The sequence below is a fragment of the Podarcis filfolensis genome, assembly GCF_964270895.1.
Source record: "Podarcis filfolensis genome assembly, chromosome: 2".
Classification (NCBI taxonomy): domain Eukaryota; kingdom Metazoa; phylum Chordata; class Lepidosauria; order Squamata; family Lacertidae; genus Podarcis; species Podarcis filfolensis.
Genome location: NC_139605.1, coordinates 6,585,629 through 6,611,030, shown reverse-complemented (window position 1 = coordinate 6,611,030; position 25,402 = coordinate 6,585,629). Strand labels below are relative to the sequence as shown.

General features: G+C 46.6%; 2 protein-coding genes across 6 annotated transcripts; one reads left to right on the top strand and one right to left on the bottom strand.

Annotated features, from left to right (window-relative positions):
* Positions 1-241: 241 nt before the first annotated feature.
* Positions 242-9,266, top strand: LOC310756623 (uncharacterized protein). Of its 2 annotated transcripts, XM_083601019.1 has the most exons (7): positions 242-375; positions 3,059-3,125; positions 3,168-3,550; positions 4,292-4,379; positions 4,663-4,733; positions 5,359-5,485; positions 7,232-9,266. In XM_083601019.1, exons 2-7 carry the CDS (start codon positions 3,080-3,082, stop codon positions 8,593-8,595), a joined length of 2,079 nt encoding a protein of 692 aa, XP_083457145.1. In that variant the 5' UTR covers positions 242-375; positions 3,059-3,079; the 3' UTR covers positions 8,596-9,266. The 2 variants fall into 2 exon arrangements, with proteins under 2 accessions (XP_083457145.1, XP_083457144.1); XM_083601018.1 differs by having other exon boundaries at positions 3,059-3,550.
* Positions 9,267-14,455: 5,189 nt separating this feature from the next.
* On the bottom strand, positions 14,456-24,804 carry LOC310756767 (uncharacterized protein). 4 transcript variants are annotated; one of them, XR_014544977.1, is made up of 7 exons: positions 24,647-24,804; positions 22,173-22,688; positions 21,916-21,997; positions 20,442-20,524; positions 18,317-18,443; positions 16,333-17,604; positions 14,456-16,277 (listed from the first exon to the last, which is right to left on the bottom strand). XR_014544977.1 is itself a non-coding variant. In XM_083601475.1 (6 exons), exons 1-6 carry the CDS (start codon positions 24,701-24,703, stop codon positions 16,766-16,768), a joined length of 1,719 nt encoding a protein of 572 aa, XP_083457601.1. In that variant the 5' UTR covers positions 24,704-24,804; the 3' UTR covers positions 14,456-16,765. The 4 variants fall into 4 exon arrangements, 3 of the variants coding, with proteins under 3 accessions (XP_083457601.1, XP_083457602.1, XP_083457603.1); XM_083601475.1 differs by having other exon boundaries at positions 14,456-17,604; positions 21,901-21,997; XM_083601476.1 differs by having other exon boundaries at positions 14,456-17,601; positions 21,901-21,997.
* Between the last annotated feature and the right edge of the window lie 598 nt (positions 24,805-25,402).

Below are 25,402 nucleotides of genomic sequence, written 5' to 3'. Positions count from 1 at the left end.
GAATTGGGGTGACCCAATGCAAAGATCCTGAGGATCCATGTGGATCTGTGCTTTGTGACCACGTAACAAACAAACAGTCTTGTGGCGGGGCTGTTTCCATGGGCTATGTTCCTTTGGGAACCTGAAGTGCGCCTGCAAAGCACCCATCTGCCTTTCCTCCTTGGCGGCTGCTGCTTTGAAAGCAAGCGGTGCAGAGGCTGGGCTTCAAAGGGTTAAAACGAAGCGAGCTCGATTCCTAGAGAAGAAGTGAATTGGGAGTGGGGGGGGGAGGAGGAGGCGTCCTCTGCAGCCAAAGCACCACCTCTCTGAAGTCCCTTTTCCTGCCTGGCTTTTCCACTTGGGAGGGTCATTTCCAAATGCTGCATCTGCAATCTGGTGAGCCCCCCCCTACCCATTGCACAGGGTGCCCCAGGGAGAGGGTCCCACGGGGGGCCTGTTTATCCCATGCCCCCCAAATCAGGGAGTGGAGCTCCCTCCAGCAAGGCCAGGAAGCCGCTGGGGGTGCGCTGTGTCTGCATCTCTTGAGACGGCCAATGCATTTCTGGGGGTTGGTCTAGATGACACCAAGGGGCCCCTTCCAGCTCTGCAGTTCTATGAATTGTGCATTGCGCTGCGATTAGAATTAATGCCCCTCCAATAACACACGGGACGCGGGTGGCGCTGTGGGTTAAACCGGCTTGCCGATCAGAAGGTCGGTGGTTCGAATCCCCGCGACGGGGTGAGCTCCCGTTGCTCGGTCCCTGCTCCTGCCCACCTAGCAATTCGAAAGCACGTTAAAGTGCAAGTAGATAAATAGGTACTGCTCCGGTGGGAAGGTAAACGGCGTTTCCGTGCGCTGCTCTGGTTCGCCAGAAGCGGCTTAGTCATGCTGGCCACATGACCTGGAAGCTGTACGCCGGCTCCCTCGGCCAATAAAGCGAGATGAGCGCCGCAACCCCAGAGTCGGCCACGACTGGACCTAATGATCAGGGGTCCCTTTACCTTTACTTAATAACACACACATGATGGCAATTCAGAGACCAGCTCCCAAGATGCGTGCGCGGGACTTTTTGATGGCCACCTGCCATGGATGCTTTCATTCAGATCCCTGGGGTTGGACTAGATGACCCCCGGGATCCCTTCCAACGCCACGATTCTACGCTTCTGACAGAAGGCACTTAACTTGAAAACTGGCAAGCCATCAAACCCAGCAAAGGAAAACCCGGCTGAAAATAAGCGTTTACTTACTTGCTCTTGTTCCATTTTGTGAAGCGCAAACGCCCAGCCTTCAGTCCAGGATCGCAAGGCGGTTTATATTTGAATTAAAGGAAAATGGAAAGAAAATAGGGATCCGAAAAACCCAGCTGGGAGCAGCAGGCTATTACAGAGCAGGATTGCAGGAGAGGCCAGGAAACCCTCTTTCCCTCCCTCCCACCCATAGGTGCTGAATTGTAGGAGATCTGAGAGTTTTTCAGCTTCAAAACCATAGGTGGGAAGAGTTGCTGTTAGTGACATGTACCATATTGGCCAAATATAAGCCACACTCCCCCCACCCCAATTCTGATCGTGAAAAGTTCAAAGTGCAGCTTATATTCCAGAACTTACGCTGCTGGCAAAGTGGCTCCCCCCCAAGTAGCCTATATTCGGGTGTGGCTTATATTCGGGCCAATATGGTAAATATAGATTTGGAAAGGAGACGGATGGCTGGATGGATTCAGCCCTCCCTACCTCACAGGGAAGGGTAGACAAGATCCTGATCCTGATCCAGACCTTTCGGCGAGCTGTTTGGCCTCTGCATTTGTTCTTAAGGGCTTTATCCGTTATTGCTGGTGTTGTGTTGCATAATTAAAAATATTATTAATAATAATAATTTATTATTTGTACCCTGCCCATCTGGCTGGGTTTCCCCAGCCACTCTGGGCGGCTTCCACAAAGACAAAAAATACACTAAGATGTCACACATTACTGTTATTTTTCTTTATTACAATTCTATGCCGTCCTTCCTCTGAGGACCACAGGGCAGTTTACAGTAGAAAAACACACAAATGCATAACATAATAGCAAAATAAACCATAAGCCCCTCCCCCCATGACTAAAACAGGGAGGGGGTATATCTTCAGCAGCAATTTAGGTTTTAAGCATGTGTGGAATAAGCAGATTAATCAACTGTGTGCAAGAGATGCAGTGAATCTGATTGACATTGCTTTTGTTGAGTGGCAACTTTGGTTTAAACCAGTGGTTGCCAACCTTTTTTTGGCCATGCCCCACCTAAGCATCTCTAAAATCCTGATTCCCCCCCCCCGGCCCCCGTGACATATAATTCTTATTATTCAAAAAGTGAATTCCTATTCATGTGGAGGAAGCCTAAAAGGCCATTAGCTGTTAATAACTGATTCTTGAATTGCCCCCCCCCTTAAAAACCAAATTGCCCCCCTGCTGGGAACCACGGGTTTAAATCAACTCCAGTGTTATTTGCTTACTCTTTAAGTGGTATCCAAACTTTTTTCAAAGCGGGCCAGATTTGATGAAGTTGTTGACCATTTTTTAGGATTTTACCCCAAAATTGTTGAGTTTTTTTATGGTTGAAGTTGTTGAGTTTTTTAGCATTGAAGTTATTGAGGTTTTTTTAGGATTTTACCCCAAGGCATCTTCTTTTCCCTTTCTGCCCTCCAATCTCTTTGAATGTCAGCATTCATCAGCCTTTCCTTCCTAGAGAAAGAAGACCTGGTTGAGAATAGGATTGGGCGACATCTGGTTTTTAACATTGTGATAGATCACCAGCTAAAAATTGTGATATACCAATATATCACGAAGTCTGAAATAAGGATGGAGCTATGTAGAATCATTGGCCAGCTTCACTGTTTTTCCTGCATTGTGATTTTTGCAAAGCACACACACACACATCATGATTTGTGATAAATTGCCAGGTCAAAAATTATGAATCATGATATGGACCTGAAAACCGGGATTGGACGATATATGGCCCTAGTTGAGAGCCATGCTCCTTTAACTAATACAGGGAATCTTTTTACTGACAACGTGATAATTCTAACACGGAAAAAATGTCTTGGCTTTGCAGGACTTGGTTGCAAAGAGACTAATGAGAACAGCCTTTGTCCTGAGAAATAGACCAAAAAAGGCTGAGGCTTCCTTGGTGCCCAGATCAAATATGGCTGCCCTTGAAGTGGGAAGAGACCACAATTCTTTCAAGATTTGGAGCAGTGGGAGATTCTGGGAAAGAGCCATGCAGGAGATCCTGGGTGAGGAGAATGCCCTCAGCTCAGACGTACAGCGCCAGCATTTCAGGCGATTCCGCTACCAGGAGGCTGAGGGACCCCGAGAAGTTTGCAGCCGACTCCACCACCTTTGCCGTCAGTGGCTGAAGCCGGAGAGACACACCAAGGCTCAGGTCCTGGACCTGGTGATCCTGGAGCAGTTCCTGGCTGTCCTCCCCCCAGAGATGGGGAACTGGGTCAGGGAATGTGGAGCGGAGACCAGTTCCCAGGCGGTGGCCCTGGCCGAAGGTTTCCTCCTGAGCTGGACAGAGGACAGGAAGCAGGAAGAGCAGCAGGTGAGAGCGTTTCATCTTGATTATGGATGTGTCCTCCAAAATATGTTGAATTAAAAATTCCCATCATCCCTGATAATAATATTTTATTTATACCCCGCCCATCTGGCTGGGTCTCCCCAGCCACTCTGAGTGGCTCCCAATAGGATATTAAAAAATGATAAAACATCAAACATTAAAAACTTCCCTAAACAGGGCTGCCTTCAGGGCTGCCTTCTAAAAGTCAGATAGTTGTTTATCTCCTTGACATCTGATGGGAGGACGTTCTACAGGGTGGGCTCCCACCACCAAGAAGGCCCTCTGCCTCATTCCCTGTTACCTCACTTCTCTCAGGGAGGGAACCACCAGAAGGCCCTCGGAGCTGGACCTCAGTGTCCAGGCAGAACGATGGGGGTGGAGACGCTCCTTCAGGGATACTGGGCCGAGGCCGTTTAGGGCTTTAAAGATCAGCACCAACACTTTGAATTGTGCTCGGAAACATACTGGGAGCCAATGTAGGTCTTTCAGGACCCTGAGCATTGTCTGTTTTTGCTGGGGCTGGTGGTGTTTGGAATCTGCAGGGAACCCTTGAGTTTGAAACTCCCAAAGTTTTCGGAATGGAAGGGTTGATATGAAAAAACCCTCTGTTTATTTTCCTACTTTCACTGGAAACTAGCCATACAGGAATATCCTTCAGGTTTCTGCCTTTGCCATCCCTTTTTTAAAATCCTTCTCCCCATGTGATGTCTTCTATCCCTATTGCAGTTTCGGGTAAAGGATCCAGCAACAGAAAAGAGGACTGATTTCCCTAAAGCAGAGAGGGCTCCATCCGTCAAAGGTCAGAGGTCACCAGGTACTGATTCAAGGCTTCTATTTCAGTTTGTTTTCTCTCTGCATATTTTGAAGGAAACCCTTTTATCTTTTGGGGGAAGGCAAACTTGGTTTATTTGCAACACTTCACACCCCTGATTTCTGGTTAGGGACCAGAGACAGGTTTTCACACGATCGAAATATAAAGAGTATAAACTGCTGGAATGCACTCATCATATAGGACCTTTCCTAAATGAGACATGCAGTCGCTCAAACTCCGAAGTACATGTGTTTTAATGGGTTCGTGGCACGTTTGTCTCTCGCAGGTGACAGAATACCTGCTCAGACATCTCTTCTTTGCGGTGTTGAAGAAGGAGCAGCTGTGAAACCAGATCAGGTAGGAGAATAAATCACTGGGGGAAAGAGGCTGGTACCTTTTGTTGGCTATTTGCAGTATAGTAGCGCTGCAGAGAGCTTGCTGGGGAGACCATGCATAACAAGGAACTCAAAATAACTTCAACAAGGTTTTAATAACAAAAACTCCTTTTACACTAAAGATAACAACAAGCATGACCCAACCACCAACCCATCCCCCAGGGTAATGGGAGAGCTAGGTGCCTCTCCTTATATACTATACCCAATTGCTGACACAGCTTGATTAACACAACTCAGCAAAACCTGCTATGTTTCACAGCTGTAAGACTGGGTCTCGTTATCTGCCCTGGCCCTTAAAGACATACACAACTTGTGAAACAATAATGAACCTTCACATTTTAAAGTGACCTTTCAACACTTTTGCCACCTGCTCCCCTCTCGATCCTAAACAGATCTCTCTCTTCCTCTTAGATTCTGTCAAAGCTGCCCCTAATGAAGGCTTGTGTCTGCCCTACCCCCCAAAACAACCCCATTTAAATATTGAGAATAATGACCAGCCACTTCATCACACCTAGTATTTTGATTGTGGCTAGTCGATAATCTTTGTGTAATGTGCAAGGAGGAAAAACGTTTTCTGTTTCTTTCAGGGTTCGGTATCCTTTGAGGATGTGGCTGTGTGGTTTACAGAAGAGGAGTGGGATCTGCTGGATCCTGACCAGAGAGCTCTGCATAACCAAGTCACGGAGGAGAGCCTTTGGATTCTGTCCTCTCTTGGTGAGGCTCTCTCTTGGATCATAATCTCATAATTTCCTTATATAGTGAAACTCGGTGAAACTCCCTGTCTGTGCGGTTAATGTTGAAAGGATGTTCTCTGAATACATGCCCTCCACTTTTGCCATTCTTAACAATGGTTTAACTGGTTAAAACTGGCCAGGCTTTTTCAGAATGGAAGTTTCAGAGTTTATACAGAAGTGGAACTAGAATCTCAGCTATTTCCTGGTTGGCTGGAAAGATGACAGATGTCAGAAGATGGAGCAGGTTTCTTGACTGGGCCAAACAGCAATCCATGGCAGAAAAAAGTCTGGGATTTCCTGGTTTCAAGTGCCCACAAATAAGAGATTCTTTTGCCTCTCAAGAAACATGTGATCAGGAGTCAAGTATGCTCTCTTTCAGAGCCTACATCCATTTCCCCCGCTTCTCCCCAATAAAAAAGTTATATACGTATATATTTCCCCACATTTGGCTTGAAAGACCCTTGTTTGGAGTTCTCACTAAACCTTTTCCTCACATGCTCGTATGCTGTATCTAACCTCCATTTTGGTTCCATTATACATTGTCAGGTTTCTGTACAGCTTTTTATTTTGGGCCTTGGGATGGCTTTGTTTATATTTTTCCTATAGGTGGTGTGGAGGGAGGAGCACCAAAAATGGGACTCAGATACTCCCTCCTACAGATGGGCAGACCAGGTTATGGAACGAGGATCTTCCTCGCTATTGGGTGCCTATTGTGATTTTTTTGGGGGGGTGAGGTTTGAGGACCCTTACAGGACTGGGACAGCCAAAATAGTGCCCTCTTAAGGTTTTTGGATTCTAGTTTCCACCATTCCTGAGCATTGCGATTGTGGCTGGGGCTGAGAGGAATGGGAGTGGTTACCGCTATTTTATGAAAAGGGTTTGGCCTAAAAAAGTCTGGGATGCTCTGCCATTCTCTCCCCCCCCCCCCCAATATCTATCCTCCAGTTGTTTCTTTTGCAACTAACAGTTTGGAAAAGATAATAATAATAATAAATTTTTATTTATACCCCGCCCATCTGGCTGGGTTTCCCCAGCCACTCTGACCGACTCCCAACAGAATATTAAAAACACAATAAAACATCAGACATTAAAAACTTCCCTAAACAAGGCTGCTTTCATGTGTCTTCTAAAAGTCAGATTGTTGTCTTTTTCCTTCACATCTGAAGGGAGGGTGTTCCACAGGGCGGGTGCCACTACCGAGAAGGCTCTCTGTCTGGTTCCCTGTAACCTCACTTCTCACAATCAGGGAACCTCCAGAAGGCCCTCGGAGCTGGACCTCAGTGTCCAGAATGGACAATGGTGGTGGAGACGCTCCTTCAGGTATACTTGGCCGAGTCTGTTTAGGGCTTTCAAGGTCAGCACCAACACTTTGAGTTGTACTCGGAGACGTACTGGGAACCAATGTAGATGATGCATGGTTCTTACATTTACCTGTACATTTACCTGTACATTTACATCTTACATTTACACCTTGTGAAGTAGGCCAAGCTGAGTGTGATTAGTCCCAGATCACCCCACGAATTTCCTATCTGAGCTAGAAGCTGAACTCCACAGCATATATAGCACATCAGCTATCAACTGAAGCAGTTAAATCTGTGATCAGGTCTGCTTCCTATCTAAATCCTTCCAGCTCTTCCTTGATCACAAGTGTTGAAGCTGCTCAGTGATTTGAGACTAATGTTTTCCCCTCAGGCTCTTATCTGCTTACTCTCTCTCTTCTTTGCAGAAGGTGATGAATGGGAAACCCAGAATAAGGGAGATCTACTTGGGAAAGAGACATTGGAAAGGGAGGGACATGAAGGGAAGAGGAGAAATAAATCGTCCGCTTCTCGGGGATGTGACTACCGTGAAATTGCAGCCCGAGAAGAAACGGATGAGAGAAAGGAAACAGGGATACCCCGTGTGAACAGGGGGAGTCTCAGTTCTAAAAGGGGACGTAAACCCAGCGTCAAAACCCACCCAAGGGAGAATTCTTACGAGCACTCAGAGTGCGGAACAAGCATCATTCGTGTCGCTTCCCATCAAGGAATTCACAGCACAGAGAAACCCTATATTTGCGCTGAGTGTGGGAAAAGCTTCCCTTACACTTCTGGCCTTATTTCTCACCAAAGGATTCACACGGGGGAGAAGCCATACCGGTGCTTGGAATGTGGAAAGACCTTCAGCCAGAAGAAACACCTCACCAACCACCGGGCGATTCACACAGAGGAAAAACCGTACCGGTGCTTAGAGTGTGGGCGGAGCTTCAACTGCCGCTATAATCTGATTCGGCACCAGAGGATCCACACCGGGGAGAAACCATATCAGTGCCCGGATTGTGGGAGGGGCTTCCGGCACAGCTCCACCCTCTCTTCCCACCAGACACTTCACACCGGGGAGAAACCGTATCCGTGCGCCGAGTGCGGGAAGCGTTTCAGGGATCGCTCTCACCTGTATTCCCACCAAAAAGTTCACACGGGAGAGAAACCGTACGCGTGTCTGGAATGCGGGAAGTGCTTCTACCAGAAGAAGCACCTACGTAAGCATCAGGTAATTCACACAGAGGTGAAGCCGCACAGGTGCTTGGAGTGCGGAAAGGGCTTCCGCTGCCGTTTCAAGCTAACCCGCCACCAAAGGACCCACACGGGGGAGAAGCAGTATCGGTGCTTGGAGTGCGGAAAGAGCTTCAAATGCAGCGCCGCCCTTTGTTCCCACGAAAGGATCCACACGGGGGAGAAGCCATTTCAGTGCCCCGAGTGCGGGAAGGCCTTCAGAGCGAAGTCCCACCTGTATTCCCACAAAAGGATTCACACGGGAGAGAAACCCTACCCGTGTCTGGAATGTGGGAAGGCCTTCCGGCGGCAGGAGCACCTCGCCAACCACCAAGCGTTGATTCACACGGCGAATAAGCCCTATAAATGCCTGGAGTGCGGAAAGAGCTTCAGCCAGGCTATTTACCTTACGTACCATCAGAGCATTCACACGGGGGATAAATCGTATCCGTGCTTGGAGTGCGGGAAGAGCTTCTACAGCCAGAAAAGCCTCAGTTCTCATCAAAGAGCTCACAAAGGGGACCGCAAGAAGATCCATTCTGAAGGAAGTCAGCCCTGAGTGCTCACGGGAAGGACAGGTCCTGAAGCTGAGGCTCCAAGACTTTGGCTACCTCATGAGAAGAGAAGACTCCCTGGAAAAGACCCTGATGTTGGGAAAGATGGAGGGCACAAGGAGAAGGGGACGACAGAGGACGAGATGGTTGGACAGTGTTCTCGAAGCTACAAACATGGGTCTGACCAAACTGCGAGAGGCAGTGGAAGACAGGAGTGCCTGGCGTGCTCTGGTCCAGGGGGTCACGAAGAGTCGGACACGACTAAACAACTACACAACAACAAATTTTTAAAAAGGGGAGTTGGGGAGAGGATTTGAGTAGAAACACAAACTTCTGTTGTCGTAAAGCGGGGAGCAGTATATATTCTTGATGTTTTTTTTAAAAGGTTCAGCGGTAATGCACACAGGGGAGAAGCTGTGCTTCCGGAAAGGAACAAATTCTCGTGAAAGTGAATTCTTTAATTTGCCCTAAATAAAGCAAGAGGGTAGGGAGCAAACAGAATGCTAGAGGGTCAAGATCCCATTTGCGAATATTTATTTCCAATTTATCAGTGGAAGAGGTGAAGGCATTTTTTAGTTTCTGAAACTTGTAAGCCCTGCAAAGAGAAATCAGCAGCATCTTCTACGTGATAAAGAGCAAAAATATGCATGTAAAATAAAACAGTGTCTTCACGAGGGATCATAAAGTGTGAAATGAACTGTATTAAAATGTCTGCATCTGTTGCATTCAAGCACCACGCAGGATCAAAATTAACAATTAAGGATTGCTGAATCCATCTTGGCCACACCTAAGCTCCACACGCTCCTTTCTTAAAATAATAATAATAATAATAATTTATTATTTGTCCCCTGCCCATCTGGCTGGGTTTCCCCAGCCACTCTGGGCAGCTTCCACAAAGACCAAAAATATACTAAGATGTCACACATTAAAAACTTCCCTAAACAGGGCTGCCTTAAGATGTCTTCTGAATGTCAGGTAGCTGTTTATCTCTTTGACATCTGATGGGAGAGCGTTCCACAGGGCAGGCGCCACTACCGAGAAGGCCCTCTGCCTGGTTCCCTGTAGCTTTGCTTCTTGTAGGGAGAGAACGGCCAGAAGGCCCTCGGCGCTGGACCTCAGCGTTCGGGCAGAACGATGGGAGTGGAGACGCTTCTTCAGGTATACTGGGCCAGGTAAAACTGGTAACAGGTAAAACTGTAGCAAATCCACAACTGTCCTGATGACATGGCCTTTTTCACTTAAAAGAGCACCATTGCTCCCATTTCAGAAGGGACTTCGAGAGTCCTAAATGCATGCTAGCAGAGATCAGCTTTCTGTCCCTGTGGGAAGTGGGGGGGGGGGAAGACTGGGATACCTCCCACCATCACAGTCCAGGATCCCATCCCTGCTGTAGTGAAAGAGGGGAAATGGGAAAATCAGATTAAAAAAAGAATTGTTTTATGTCGCTGATTTGGGAGCTGAGCTCACTGAATTCAAGGATGTCAATTTTGGAGGACGAGATGCATTCCCCTTCTCTCGACTGTCTGAAAAGGGGTATATCGCCCTCATTTCCTCAAGGTCTGCTCTCTTAGGTGTTTCTAGTGTTCCTTTCTGGGTTGGGGTTTTTTTAAGTCAAACTTTTTATGGGATAAGAGCGCCTGTGATAGCTCTGCAAAGGCCGAGGCCAGCTTCTAGTCACAGTCTCTGAAGCGAACTAATTGAGACCAGAGTCTGTTTTTCCTTTGCCTGCTCTTTCCCAGATTTCCCTCAGCAATTTATTTCTTTAAAAAGATGTAATCTAATTGAAAATAACACCAAGCAACGGCAGGATAGGTTTAATCCTTAAGGACCCCCCAATTCTGCTTTCACAGCACGCTTACTCTGAGGTAAAATCCCACTGTTCAATATGGCTCAGCAAAGATGTCTATGGTTTCAGCCTATTTTATTTTCCTCTCTTATTCATATCTCGCTGTTCCCTCAAAATGCTCGGGCAGATGGGATATCATTCTCCCCAATGCAATTCATAGTTACAACTCTGTAAAGGAGGATAGCCTGGCCCAGGATTCACTTTATTTATGTTTCCATTTGGGAGTGGACCACACAGCAACTGGATTTTCTCAGGAGCCCCCGTCTCTGTTTTTTCTTCTTCAAATGTGTTCTGGCGACTAATGTGATGGAGTAATTCCTTTTGTAACGACAATGTTTTCCCTCCGTTCTTAATATATACATCCACATTGTGGCCGGATAAAAGGGTTCGTCTTTTTAAAAAAATAAAAAATAAGGAGAGCACGGTTGGTCACACCTGTCTAATCCAGTGGTTCCCAAACCTTTTCAGGTCACCTTGGTTTCAGATGTTCATTCTGAGTGCCCACTCCTCTTGAGGAATCACCATTCAGAATAGTGGTTTTGCAGGACTCTACTAAGGAAGATAACAGCGCGCATTCAAAATGGTAACTTTTATTCAGGGTGTACGTTTATTCAAAACTATCTAGTTTAATGATTCAGATAGGTAGCTGTGTTGGTCTGACGCAGTTGAAATAAAAAAAAAATGCCCAGTAGCACCTTAGAGACCAACTAAGTTTGTTCTGGGTACAGTCATACCTTGGGTTACATTTTTTCGGGTTACGGACCTGCCAAAACCTGGAAGTACCGGAACAGGTTACTTCCGGGTTTTGGGGGTCGTGCATGTGCAAAAGCACTAAATCGTGCTTTGCGCATGAGCGCCAAATCGCAACCCGCGTGTGCGGAGATGTGCCACTGCGGGTTGCAAACATGCATCCCGCACAAATCACGTTTGCAATCTGAGCATCCACCGTATAAGCTTTTGTGTGTATCTGAAGAAGTGTGCATACACATGAAAGCTTATACCCAGAGCAAACTTAGATGGTCTCTAAGGTGCTACTGGACATTTTAATTTATTTATTATCTAGTTTAATGAATCGACAAACTTGACCCAGTGATACCAGCTTTGTAAAGTCTGCCAGTCATTTACACCCCCAGGGCTCAGCTGAAAGACACAAGGATGCTCAGTTGTGTGGTCCGCGAGGCAGCATGCCACTGCCCCCTTTTAAGGACTTCCTCTCCCAGGTTGGTTTGAGTGATGGTTTTTGACCAATTGGAACCCCATGCCATGTTTGACAGGTAAGTAGTTTGGGGTGTGTGGTGGTGTATCTGGTGGGGGACACCTGAAGGAGCGTCTCCACCCCCATCATCATTCATCCCAAACACTGAGGTCCAGCACTGAGGGCCTTCTGGCGGTTCCCTCAGTGTGAGAAGAGAGGTTACAGGGAACCAGGCAAAGGGCCTTTTCGGTAGTGGCACCTGCCCTGTGGAACGCCCTCCCACCAGATGTCAAGGAAATAAACAACTACCTGACTTTTAGAAGACATCTGAAGGCAGCCCTGTTTAGGGAAGTTTTTAATGTTTGATCGTGTTTTTAATACAGTGGTACCTCAGGTTAAGAACTTAATTCGTTCTGGAGGTCTGTTCTTAACCTGAAACTGTTTTTAACCTGAAGCACTACTTTAGCTAATGGGGCCTTATGCTGCTGCTGCACTGCTGCTGTACGATTTCTGTTCTCATCCTGAAGCAAAGTTCTTAACCCAAGGTAATATTTCTGGGTTAGCGGAGTCTGTAACCTGAAGCGTATGTAACCCGAGGTACCACTGTATTTCGTTGGGAGCTGCCCAGAGTGGCTGGGGAGACCCGGCCAGAAGGTTGGGGTATAATAATTATTATTACTATTATTATTACTATTATTATTATTATTATTATTATTATTATTATTATTATTATTATTATTAAAATGGAAAGCTCAGCAATCCTCTGAGGAGCACAGTTTCTTCATTTTCTTCCTGAGCCCAGTGGGGACTGTCTTTTACCAGGCAGGGTGGAAATATAAAATGAGAAGAAGCTGATCCCACTCATCCCAGAACTATGTGCTCACAGGACCACCCATAAAATCCAACCCCATAAAATCCAAGCAATAAAAATAACCATCCTAGCAACAATTTCAGCTCACCCGAAGATCTGGAACAGATTCCCAACCCCTTCCCTTCCCTTTCTTTGTCCTTATCTTGCAACACAGACGCTTCAGCCAGAGAGGAAAAATAACAAATCACATCTCCTCCCAGCTGAATTATGCACCATTTTGCTGCTGCATCACTAACTAAAACTTCTCTTTAAACTGCATTTTTTTGTCTCTGCCTTTGCATTTGGTTTTCTACCTTTAGGGTGTTTCACTTTCGTTTCCCTTTAAGATAAACACGCTTCCTTTGTTCCAATGTGCGGCTGTCTCCTTCAGTTGGTTTTTTTTTAAAAAAAAGGCTGGCTTTTTGCAGTTGCATGTCTGAATGGCACACACCCGTGTCAGGCAGGAAGGTGGTTAACTCCAGTGCCTAATTCAAGGGGATTAACTCACATCGAAGTATGATTACCCACACCCAGGATAGAAAATGCATATTATCCTCTCCCAACCCCCCAAGGGACGCGGGTGGCGCTGTGGGTTAAACCATAGAGCCTAGGACTTGCTGATCAGAAGGCTGGTGGTTCGAATCCCCACGACGGGGTGAGCTCCGGTTGCTCGGTCCCTGCTCCTGCCAACCTAGCAGTTCGAAAGCACGTCAAAGTGCAAGTAGATAAATAGGTACCACTCCGCCGGGAAGGTAGACGGCGTTTCCATGCGCTGCTCTGGTTTGCCAGAAGCGGCTTAGTCATGGTGGCCACATGACCCAGAAGCTGTACGCTGGCTCCCTTGGCCAGTAAAGCGAGATGAGCGCCGCAACCCCAGAGTCGGCCATGACTGGACCTAATGGTCAGGGGTCCCTTTACCTTAGTTTGGGGTGTATGGTGGTGCCTCTGGTGGGGGACATCTGAAGGAGCGTCTCCATCCCCATCGTTCAGCCTGGACACTGAGGTCCAGCTCCGAGGCCCTTCTGGCGGTTCCCTCCCTGCGCGAAGTGAGGTTACAGGGAACCAGGCAGAGCGCTGCAACCCCAGAGTCGGCCAAGACTGGACCTAATGGTCAGGGTTCCCTTTACCTTTACCTAGGCCCCCATCATAATGATCTCCTGATTTGGGGGGACCGGGACCACCAAGCGCCTTTCCCCCAATGTGCAAAGTGGGGGTTTCTCACCAAGTTGCAGGAGGTTCCAGCAACTCAGCGCTTTGCACAAGTGAAAGCTCCTTCTTTGCAAGGGAGAAAAGCCTTGCAGGAAAAGAGCCTGGAAAGACGCCCCCCTCTCCTTATCTCACATTCCCTTCCTCTCCTGGAAACCAGTTATGGTTCATGTTAACCCTTGCAAGCCCAAGCACCAGGATTCCCCCAATCCATCCCCTTCCCCTGTGCATTTCTTCCAAGACAGGAGCCAAGTGCGAAACATGCACCCTTTGAAGCAAACCTCTTGTTTATCTTGGTACTCTGAGAGTAGTGAGTCAGCCTGACCTGGCTATTGGCAGAGAATGGCAAGATTCACTGGGGAAATCAGGATAAAAACTTCAAGAGAGAATGGGACAATTTTAGATTGTATCTAAAAGAACACTGTAAACACTCGAACTCTTTGGCAGGCTTTAAACAACCCTTGCAATGTTGCAAAGATTTTGGATATAATGGAAGGTTGTTATTTGGATGAGTTTATAATATTCGGTGGACAAAGGTATTCTAAGGATCCAGGGAGCGGGGGAGGGAAGCCCGAAGATTCGGAAGAATTTTGTTTTAATTTTAACAATTTTAAGAATTTTATTTGTGTGAATGAATTTGTAAAACCAAATAAAACTTTTGCAAAACTGGCTATTGGCAGAGAAACGTATTGCGAATACTCTCGACTTCTTCATTCCTACAGCAAATGGATTATCCAGTGTGAAAACAGGAGTGAAACGGTGGCATAGTTTTGTTCCATATTGCAAGTACTTAATGGGAAAAAAGTTTTATTATAAATATACAAAACACACGTCACAAAATGCACAATATATACACGTAACAGATAATATTCTTCACTGATAAAATGTGTTTCATCAGTGGGAGTTACCAAATTAATCTGCATTTATACTATCTTGTTCTTGCTTTACATAGAAGTTAATATATGCAAGGTAACTCATTAATCCAATGCGCAGTCAGATCACTTTGATATCCATATTACATGGCAGTATGATACAATAATGGCTTTCCACGTTGCTCAGAGATTTCTTTCTTTTGCCTGCCTTCGCATAAATGAGCAGATCCTGTTAACATTACCGCTGAGGCTATATCCTTTTGTGGAGGAATACAAGGGAGCATCCATTTGGCTGCTAGAACTATTCCCACTATGTGTTTAAATAAAAGATTTACTGCTCATTCCAAAGGGTCCCTTCTTATCGTTGATTTCTTTCAGCCACTTACATACCGCTTAACATCATAGTCTGTAAGTGGTATGCAGTGTAGTTGAGAAGACACAAGAAAACTAAAACCAACCATAAAATCAGAACAGCTTACTTAAACGCCAGCTTTTTAAGGTCATCACTGAGCACAGGAAGCTCGACAAAACTGATCTCAGACCCTATTTTCCAGGGGCAGTCCCAGATTTACATTGATCCTGGAATGTCCTTAGAAAATCCCTATTTTCATCAGAGAAATGTTGGACGGTATGGAGTTATGCGACCCCCTGAGCCAAGGAGATAAGTAACTATACAACCGTTAGAAGCCAGCCCTGTATAGGGAAGTTTTTAAAAAGGTTTTATGTTTTTATATATATTGGAAGCAGCCCAGAGTGGCGGGGAATTAAGGTCATTATTTTCATTGGAGAGATGTTGGAGGGTATGTGATCATAACTGGAAGTTTCACACAATTGTCACATAGCTCCTGATGGAGATGACTGCTTTGAAGACCTCCTTGATCTGGCTGGGATATAAGGAATCAGGCAGTCCTAAGAATATACTGGACCCAGGTTCTTAATACAAGAACCTTTAACTTTTCCCAGCGGGCAACCAGTGCAAGCTTTTAAACACCAAAGTTACATGCTAGCAATAGTCTGTCCCCGCCAATGAGACAACCAAGTAAAATATATACAGCCACACCTTGGAAGTTCAACTTCCAAAACGTTCGAAAACCAAAACACAGCTTCTGATTGGCTGCAGGAAGCCGTGGGAGCCCCATTGAACGTCCGGCTTCCAAAAATAGTTCACAAATTGGAACACTCCCAGGTTTGCAGCGTTCGGGAGCCAAAACGTTCGAGGACTGTTTGAAAACCAAGGTACGACTGTATTGCAGATACGGAACTGCCAGTATTTTTGTTCATCTGAGCTATAACGTCCCCACAGGAATAGGCGATTTTATTTTTCCACCATGTACGAATGGCGTTTGCATTTTCAACAAACGCGGATAATATTGTGACTTCTGCAGTGCGAGGTACCAGCAATAAAAAAAGACTATAAACACTTACTTTGGGCGGTGTGCAACGTTAGTCCTGCTCAAGAGCAGACCCATTGGAGTTAGTGGATACGATTGTGTTCATTAATTTCGGAGGGTTTACTCTGAGTAGGACGTAGTTGAATGCAACTCTTTGAGATTAACAGAGAGATGTTCGGCCCATTGCCAGTATAAATATGTATATTTCCAATGAGGAGACTGAAGACACGTCTCACACAGAAGGGCATCTCTGGTAGACATTTCCTGCCTATAATGTCACTACCAGTCAATGAAGACAATATTGAGCTAGATGGATCAATGCTCTAACTTGGTATAAAGTAGCTTTCCTAGGGAAAAATAAATCTTCTTAAAATTTACCCACCAATTCAGCTATTGATTTAATTCTCTGATATGTCAGCAAAAATTGTAAGCTCGCTTCTGGACCACTGTGTTGTGTCACTAACTAACTGAAAACAAATATTGCTTGAGAACTTTAATAAGACAACGTATTTACAGATCTCTCCCATGGCTGCAAAACAGCTACAGTCAAACCTCGGTTGTCGAACGTAATCCGTTCCAGAAGCCCGTTCGGCTTCTGAAATGTTCCGACGACCAAGGCATGGCTTCCGATTGGTTGCAGGCCGCGTTGGACATTCAGCTTCCGAAAAACGTTCCAAAACTGGAGCATTTACTTCCAGGTTTTCGTCATTCGGGAGCTGAAGCATTCGAAAATGGAGGTGTTCGGGATCCAAGGTTTAACTGTATTATACTCGAGTTTGACTTCAGAGCGAAATTTATCTCTCTCGAATTCCTTTTCATATGTCCACGGTAAGGATTTCAAAGGAATCCTGGAACAGCTCATCTCCAAGCTCTTGTACGATTTCCCCCGAGTGCGATTTTTGTGTGTGACAAGTGAGATGTACCTTCCGAGTGAAGCTCTTTCCACACTCCAAGCACTGATACGGTTTCTCCCCGGTGTGGATTCTCTGATGACAGCGGAAGTTTGTGCTCCTATTGAAGCTCTTTCCACACTCCAAGCATTGGTACGGTTTCTCCCCGGTGTGAATTCTCTGATGACAAGCAAGGTCTTTGTTCAAGCGAAAGTTCTTCCCACATTCCAAACACTGATACGGCTTCTCCCCCGTGTGGATTCTTTGATGGCAAGTGAGGTCTTTGTTCAGAATGAAGCACTTTCCACAGTCCAAACATTTATAGGGTTTCTCCCCTGTGTGAATCCGATGATGAGACGTGAGATATTTTTTCTGGCTGAAGCTCTTTCCACACACTAAGCACTGGTAGGGTTTCTCGCCTGTGTGGATTCTCTGATGACCGCGGAGGTTTGTGCTTCGAGTAAAAGTCTTTCCGCACTCCGTGCATTGGAACGGCTTCTCCCCCGTGTGAATGATCTGGTGATAAGCAAGGTCTCTGTTCAGACTGAAGCTCTTTCCGCAGTCCAAACATTTATATGGTTTCTCCCCATTGTGGCTTCTCTGATGGTTTGTGAGACTTGCACTCAGTCTGAAGCTCTTTCCGCACTCCAGGCATTTATACGGCAGCTGTCCGGTGTGCGTTTTGCTCTTTTTGCATCTGTCTCTTTCCGATGACACCTTTGGGAGTCGGTCACGATTATTTTGCATTTCCCATTCACCGCCTGCTGTAATGAAGACAGGGAAAGTGATAAGAGCTTGGGGAAGAAATTGAGCCTCCATTCACCAAGCAAACAGAATGACACTTTGCAATAAAGGTCATTGCAATATACGGAAGGCAAATTTTCACACATTCTGTTGACCGGCATTTACTGGCAACTGGCATATATTGCAGGATGAGAGTCTAGATGACACTGGGGGTCCCTTCCAATTCTACAATCCTATGATTGTAATTTGTTGTTTGGGGGGGCTATTGGGTTGTTGTTTTTATTTTTATTGTGTATTTTGTGGTTTTATATCTTGATTTTATTCTGTGGACTGCCCTGAGACACCTGGGTATAGGGCACTATATAAATAATAATGATGATGATGATTATGATGATGATGATGAAGTCCAACCCCCTCCAATGCAGGGATCTTTTTCCCCAATGTGGGGCTTGAACCCACAATCCATTAGATTAAGAGTCTCAGGCTCTACCAGCACAGAGAACTGTCCTCATGATGTTTATGGAGTCCATGTGGTGTGGTGTGATGTAATGGTTAGAGCAATGGAAATGCTTCTCTTAAAAAGATAAGCTTGCAGTCGCTGAATTTAATGTGACTTACTTCTAAGTAGACATGGTTAGACCCGCACTACCCAAAATATGGTTGGAGTGTGGAAATGTGCAAAAGAAATTACGCGTTCCTTATTTTCCCAGCCAGGGAAATAGGGGGCCTTACCAAAAGAGGCCACCATCCCATAATTCTCCTCCATAACTTCCCTGTGTAGAGCTTTCTGGTCAGGATCCAGCAGAGGCAATTCCTCCTCTGTGAAAAACACAGCAACCTCTTCAAATGACACTGGACCCTGAAAAAAGAGAGAGAAATGTTTGCTGCTTTATAGATCACATAAAAGATGATCTACTAGCTGAATCCAAAAGGCTCATCCAGGAAAGGCAGCTGGATATTATCTTGCATAATTTGGGGGGTGGGGAGAGACATTTGCAGCCTTCCTAGCTGTGGAGACTGGTCTATTTTGGAAAATGGGGCGCTGCCCTCCCCAACAATCCCAGTCTCTCCTGCCTGGGTTAGTTAAAACTGAGGTGGAATAGCAAATCGACCTCCTCCTCCTTAGTCCCAATGTTCCCCCTTATAGGACTTAGCAGGGAGGAGGAAGAATTAGTTGGAGCTGCCTGTTATTGACTCTGCCGTCACCTGCTGTTGGGCTCCCTGCCTTCTACCCCATATATATAGTTTTCAATTTAACAACAAGAGTCTCCTTTACATTTGTATCTTTCATTTTGACTTCCCTCCACTCCTTCTCTGGTTACGTAGTGAATTCGTTTAACTAAACTGTACCTCCCCCATAACATCTTTTAGATAGATAGATGATAGTGTTAGAATTCCTGCTCCATGATTGCAGTCATGGGATTGTTGTCTTTCACATTGACTCCACGGAGTGGGAAGTGACGGAAACAGGATGTTTGTGTTACTGTGTTCCGTGAAGTGGGACTATTGTCCTTTGTTCTCTCTCTCTTTGCTGTCTGACGCTAGAGAGGGAGGGAGCCATGTTGCAGTGCTCCGTGTGTTTATATGTAAATAAAGTAGATTAGCCAAAATGCTGAGTTGCTGAGGTCTGTCACGAAAGTTGCACAAACTCTGCCGATCCCTAAGTGTGCCGGTGTCGGTTGGCATCAGTCGCTGTGATGTTCGGGCAGAAGAAAGCTTTTGAAGCTCCCGAACGAACGACCAGGAGGGAGAGAACATGCCAGTCGGGCATATGTCTCTGCCAGGGTCCTACTTGAGTGTAGGCTGAACTCCTGACAAATAGATAGATAGATCTTCTTTCCCCTCAACTGCTTGATTTTATATTAATCCTGCTAATGTATTTAGTTGTTTACAATGATTCTTTTTAAAAAATATATGTAACATCCCCATTCTTTAATAAAAACACTCTCTTCTTGATTTCTAATAATATTAATATTAATATTAATATTAATATTAATAATTTATTATTTATACCCCGCCCATCTGGCTGGGTTTCCCCAGCCACTCTGGGCGGCTTCCAACAGAGTATTAAAATACAATAGTCTATTCAACATTAAAAGCTTGCCTAAACAGGGCTGCCTTCAGATGATTTCTTATCCCCATAAGTTTTGCCATTTCTACATATTCCATTAATTTTGCCTGCCATTCTTCCTTGGTTGGGACGGTATCCTGCTTCCATCTCTGCGCATAAAGCATCCTGGCTGCTGTGCTTGCATACATAAGTACAGTGGTACCTCGGATTAAGAATTTAATTCATTCTGGAGGTCAGTTCTTAACCTGAAACTGTTCTTAACCTGAGGTACCACTTTAGCTAATGGGGCCTCCTGGTGCCGCTTCTGTTCTCATCCTGAAGCAAAGTTCTTAAGCCGAGGTACTATGTCTGGGTTAGCGGAGTCTGTAACCTGAAGCGTCTGTAACCCGAGGTACCACTGTAGTTTCTTCCGGTCTTTTGCTATATCCTGTCCTATTATCCCTCAGAGAAAGGCTTCTGGGTTTTTTTAAAATAAAGGTTCCTTCAACCCCCACCCACCAGTCCCAAGGGGTACCAGCAACCACTGCTTCCTTGCCTGCAGTTTTGACTGAAGCAAAGACTCATAGAATTGTAGAATTGGAAGGGAACCCGAGGGTCATCTAGTCCAACCCCCTGCAACGGAGGAATCTTTTTGCCCAACGTGGGACTTGAACCCACAAACCTGAGATTAAAAGTCTTGTGCTCTACTGACTGAACCATGCAGTTAAAGAGAAGAAAAGAGGTTCATTCTAGGCCTAAGGAGGCAAGAGGGGTGGGACAGAGGCAGCCAGCGATATTTCTCCATACCGGCTCAGCTCCTGTGTCTGCTGCTTCTCCTCCAGGACACAGAAGAGTTGACCGAGAAAGCATTTCTGGTATCACTCCATTGCCTGTCAGAGACAAAGATGAAAGGAGGTTGGTAGGAGGTGCTCATCTCAGTTACAATGCGCATCTAAGTTCAAAATCTTCAAAATCTTTTTGAAGTCTTTAACTGTAACAGAGAAACTTTCTGCAGTACATAAATATATAATGCAGCAGAAAAGGTTTAAGTGGGGAAAAACATCGGAGGTGAAGATGGGAAGTCAATTTATGAAACAATGTACTGTATTTTTCGCTCCATAAGACGCACTTTATTCCTCTTGAAAACTAAGGGGAAATGTCTGTGTGTCTTATGGAGCGAATGTGTGGTCCCTGCAGCTAAATTGCCGGAGTGCGGCACGCTCCTGAGCTGCTTTGGGGCTGGCAGGGGAAACCCGGACTTCCCCCTCCAGCCCTGGGAGCAGTGGGCAGGCTGTGTGCAGGTCACACTCCTGAGCCGCTCTTTGGGCTGGCGGGGGAAACCCCGGGTGCCGGCAGAGCAACCAGGGTTTACCTCGACAAGCCTCCACGGGGCGCCTTCATCCCACTGTCCTGCGGAGGCTTCGCGCGGCTATCCCTGGCTTTTGCGGGAGGTGGGGGAAGGGACAGAGCGCATGGCTCTGTCCCTTCCCCCACCTACCAGAAAAGCCCCCAAGAGCTGCGCTCCCTTTAAAGAGTGCACAGCTCTTGCGGGAGGAAAGCCAGTAGGCTTGCTTTCGCTGAAGCCGGGAGGGCAAGTGGGATTGGTTGATCTCCTGGCTTCAGGGATAGCCCCGCAAAGCCTCCTGAGCGAAGATGGAGGAGCGCTCCCTCTTAGCTCAGGGTGCTTTGCGTTGCCTTCTTATTTCTTGTTTTCCTCACCTAAAAACTAGGTGCGCATTATGGTCCGGTGCGTCTAATAGAGCAAAAAATACGGTGCATGTGGGTGCTACAAAAAAAATTTAGCTGTTGCATGCATTTCTGGATGTTTATACCCATTTTACAGGTCGGTGGTGTGGAAACAACTCTCTCCCCATCTGGGCTCTTGGACACAAACATACCAAGCTTTTCAGGATTATGTCATTTTTGAGGCTGGAGACAAGTGTGTTACCCCATTGAAAAAGAAATAAAAAAAGATGAAAGCAGCCCACAGATTTACAGTCGTACCTTGGAAGTCAAAAAGCTTAGTTCCCAAAAGGTTTTGGCTCCCAAACGTCACAAACCCGGAGGTCACTGTTCCGGTTTGTGAACTGTTTTTGGAAGCTGAACGTCTGACGGGGCTTCCAATTGGTGGCAGAAGCTTCCTGCAGCCAATCAGAAGCCGCGTTTTGGTATTCAAACGTTTTGGAAGCTGAACGGACTTCCGGAACGAATGCCATTCGACTTCCAAGGTACGACTGTATTGTATAATCAATAGAGGCAAGTCCACCTCCTTCTCCCTTACCAAGTGACCTCTGTCCGGTGCCCAACAGAATCCTCTCCGCCTCAAAGAAATCAGGAACTGCTTGTCCAAGAAGAACTTTGACCTGGAAGAGGAAAGTGTATTCAAACAGAGAATGGGGAGAAGGATTGCAAAAAGAATGGCAGAAGCAAAAGCTTGGGGGTGCTGGCTATTGGATGATTTCTAGGGAAAGCTGGGGAATCAGTCGAGTTTTTAAGGATTCTCAACACCTTGGAACTACCAGGATGAAACCCTCTCACCTGTTGCTCTAACTGTTTCTTCTCCTCCGCCTGACTCAGAAGGAAACCTTCGGCCAGGGCCACCGCCTGGGAACTGGTCTCCACTCCACATTCCCTGACCCAGTTCTCCATCTCCGGGGGGAGGACAGCCAGGAACTGCTCCAGGATCACCAAGTCCAGGATCTGAGTCTTGGTGTACTGCCCTGGCTTTAGCCAACGACAGCAGAAATCGTGGAGTCGGCTGCAGACCTCTCGGGGTCCCTCGGCCTCCTGGTAGCGGAACTGCCTGAAGCGACGGCGTTGTACATCCGAGCTGAGGGTGTCCTCCTCATCCAGGTTTTTTGGCAGTGCTCTTTCCCAGAATTCCCCACTGATAAGGGGGCCTTTCCCTGCTCTGCAAGCAGCTGGGTCGTCTTCTCCCATAGTTGATCTGTGCTCCAAGGAAGCCTCCACGAAGGCTGAATGGTGAAATCTGCCTTCTTCTGCCAATGCCTGTCTCCAGGCAAAGACAGACAGAATTGGAGGTTCCACCACGTCCTGCAAAGCCAAAACATTTGTTTACACAAATTATTGCGCTGTCAGAAAAGAAGGATTTATGTGGATGACTCCAGCCAGCAATCAAGTTTCATTCTAGGAGAAAAAGCAAAACTCAAAGAGGAGCTAGAGATTGGAAGAGGAGGCTGCTCTGTCTCAAGGCCACAAACCAAAACCTTCAATCTGGTTGTGGGTGAGAAGATGCAGCATCTCTCCTAGGCACGCAGAATGATCAAGTATTTATTCTTTCCTTTTCTTGCTGTTCCTCTTAAGTCCCCAGCCCTCTTTTGACGTCGTTCCTCCCCTGGAACCTCATGGAAACATAAAAAGTCAAGTATTCTGTACCATGAAATGGACAGGTTTGCAACAGTATAAAAAAACACGTTAAAAATCAGTTAAAACAATTTATGAGCTGAAGAATAGGGGTGATTGTTAATATACTGATAGATATAATCTGACATATACCAGGTGTCAGTGGCCTAGAGCAACCTTTCTCAACCTGTGGGTCCCCAGATGTTGTTGAACTACAACTCCCATCACCCCTAGCTAGCAAGGCCAGAGCTCAGGGATGATGGGAGTTGCAGTCCAACAACATCTGGGAACCCACAGGCTGAGAACCACTGGCCTAGAGTAAAGGAGACACCTGGGCGGGCCAAGGAGAAAGGAAAGAAGCTTCTCCCCACCTTCCTTTGCAGTTGCTGATGGGGAGGGGTGCTGGATATGCCAGGTGCTCAGATCACCTCCCTATGGGGTGAAATGGGGGGGTCCTTTGCATTCCTCTTCTCGGCATTCTCCACCCCCCCCATAACTATTGGGTGTAATTGTTATTATTATTAAACAAACTTGTATAACGCCCTATACCCGCAGGTCTCAGGGCGGTCACAGCATAAAATCACAATATAAAAACACAAACTAGATTACAGTGGTACCTCGGGTTAAGAACTTAATTCATTCCGGAGGTCCATTCTTAACCTGAAACTGTTCTTAACTTGAAGCACCACTTTAGCTAATGGGGCCTCCCGCTGCCGCTGCCACGCGATTTCTGTTCTCAACCTGAAGCAAAGGTCTTAACCCGAGGTACTATTTCTGGGTTAGCAGAGTCTGTAACCTGAAGTGTCTGTAACCTGAAGGTAACCCGAGGTAAAGGTAAAGGGTAAAGGGACCCGACCATTAGGTCCAATAGTGGCCGACTCTGGGGTTGTGGCGCTCATCTCGCTTTATTGGCCGAGGGAGCCAGTGTGCAGCTTCCGGGTTATGTGGCCAGCATGACTAAGCCACTTCTGGTGAACCAGAGCAGCGCACGGAAACGCCATTTACCTTCCCGCCGGAGCGGTACCTATTTATCTACTTGCACTTTGACGTGCTTTTGAACTGCTAGGTTGGCAGGAGCAGGGACCGAGCAACGGGAGCTCACCCCGTCGCGGGGATTCGAACCGCCAACCTTCTGATCGGCAAGCCCTAGGCTCTGTGGTTTAACCCACAGCACCACCCGCGTCCCTTAACCCGAGGTACCACTGCATTATTTATTAAATTTATACCCAGGGGGTTTCAGGGTGGTTCACAGAACAAAATCGAGATATAAAACCACAAAATACCTAATAAAAATAAAAACAACAACAACATCCTCCCCCCACAATGAAAACAGAAACAAACCCGCCCCAATAACCTCCCTCCCCAGAACATTTTAAAAGAGCATTGAATGTCAATGGAGAGGGGAATGTCAATACCACCCCACACCTCCCTATAGGGGGAAATGCAGAGGGGTCCGTCCCATGCCAATGTCCACTTCCCTATGGGAATAAACGGGGTGCCTGCCGTACCCCAACGCCTCCCTATGGGGTGAAGCCATCCATCCCTGCACCCCCAACCAGCGGATTCCTCCACCCCCTTGACCCCCCACCTGCCCCGCATCCCCCCAAAGCCCAAGGGGGGAGAGAGGGGGCCAGAGCAGGGCGACCCACCAGAGCCAAGCCCGGCAGGGAGGCGCCCAGGCAGCCCTCGGGGAAGACAAAAGCCATTTTCCCCCTCCGGGAGGAGAAGGAGTGGGAAGGCAGGAAGGAGCACCGCCAGGAGGCGCCCTTGCACCCCCGCGAGCGCCGCCCTTTCCTCTCCCTACACCCGGAAGAAGCTGCCTTCCGCTCTAGGAATCTGGCTCCGCTTGTTTCCCTTAACCCTTAGAAGGCCACTCGATGCTGCCTGCCTCTCGGCAGGAGCGAATAACGCACACGCGGGGGGGGGGGGCGGCTTATCCTTTGGCCCAAACGCTGATCTTAAATATGATGAAACAAAAAAATTTTTTTCCTTCCAGTAGCACCTTAAAGACCAACTAAGTTAGTTCTTGGTATGAGCTTTCGTGTGCATGCACACTTCTTCAGATACCATGTGTGGTTGCACACATGGTTCTTCAGATACCAAGTGTGCATGCACACGAAAGCTCATACCAAGAACTAACTTAGTTGGTCTTTAAGGTGCTACTGGAAGGAAAAAAATTTTTTTTGTTTTGACTATGGCAGACCAACACGGCTACCTATCTGTAACTTAAATATGATGGTTACTTATTTATATATTTATTATTATTCCCCGCTGATACGGAAGGGGGGCATGTCTTCTTCACCTTCTTCTTCGCTACAATATATCCATTTATTTCCAATTGTCAGTGTCAAAAGGGACTAAAATCTATAAAATTCATAGAAAATCAATGTGCCAATTTGCTCAAT

Excerpts from the sequence above, each read along its gene's own strand:
- LOC310756623 (XM_083601018.1), top strand. The coding sequence starts at position 3,080 with ATGAGAACAGCCTTTGTCCTGAGAAATAGACCAAAAAAGGCTGAGGCT. Across the intron at positions 4,734-5,358 it reads CAGCTGTGAAACCAGATCAG|GGTTCGGTATCCTTTGAGGA; the intron begins GTAGGAGAATAA and ends TGTTTCTTTCAG. Across the intron at positions 5,486-7,231 it reads TTGGATTCTGTCCTCTCTTG|AAGGTGATGAATGGGAAACC; the intron begins GTGAGGCTCTCT and ends TCTTCTTTGCAG.
- LOC310756767 (XM_083601475.1), bottom strand. The coding sequence starts at position 24,703 with ATGGCTTTTGTCTTCCCCGAGGGCTGCCTGGGCGCCTCCCTGCCGGGC. Across the intron at positions 22,689-24,646 it reads CCCTGCCGGGCTTGGCTCTG|GACGTGGTGGAACCTCCAAT; the intron begins GTGGGTCGCCCT and ends TTGGCTTTGCAG. Across the intron at positions 17,605-18,316 it reads TGGGATGGTGGCCTCTTTTG|CAGGCGGTGAATGGGAAATG; the intron begins GTAAGGCCCCCT and ends TCTTCATTACAG.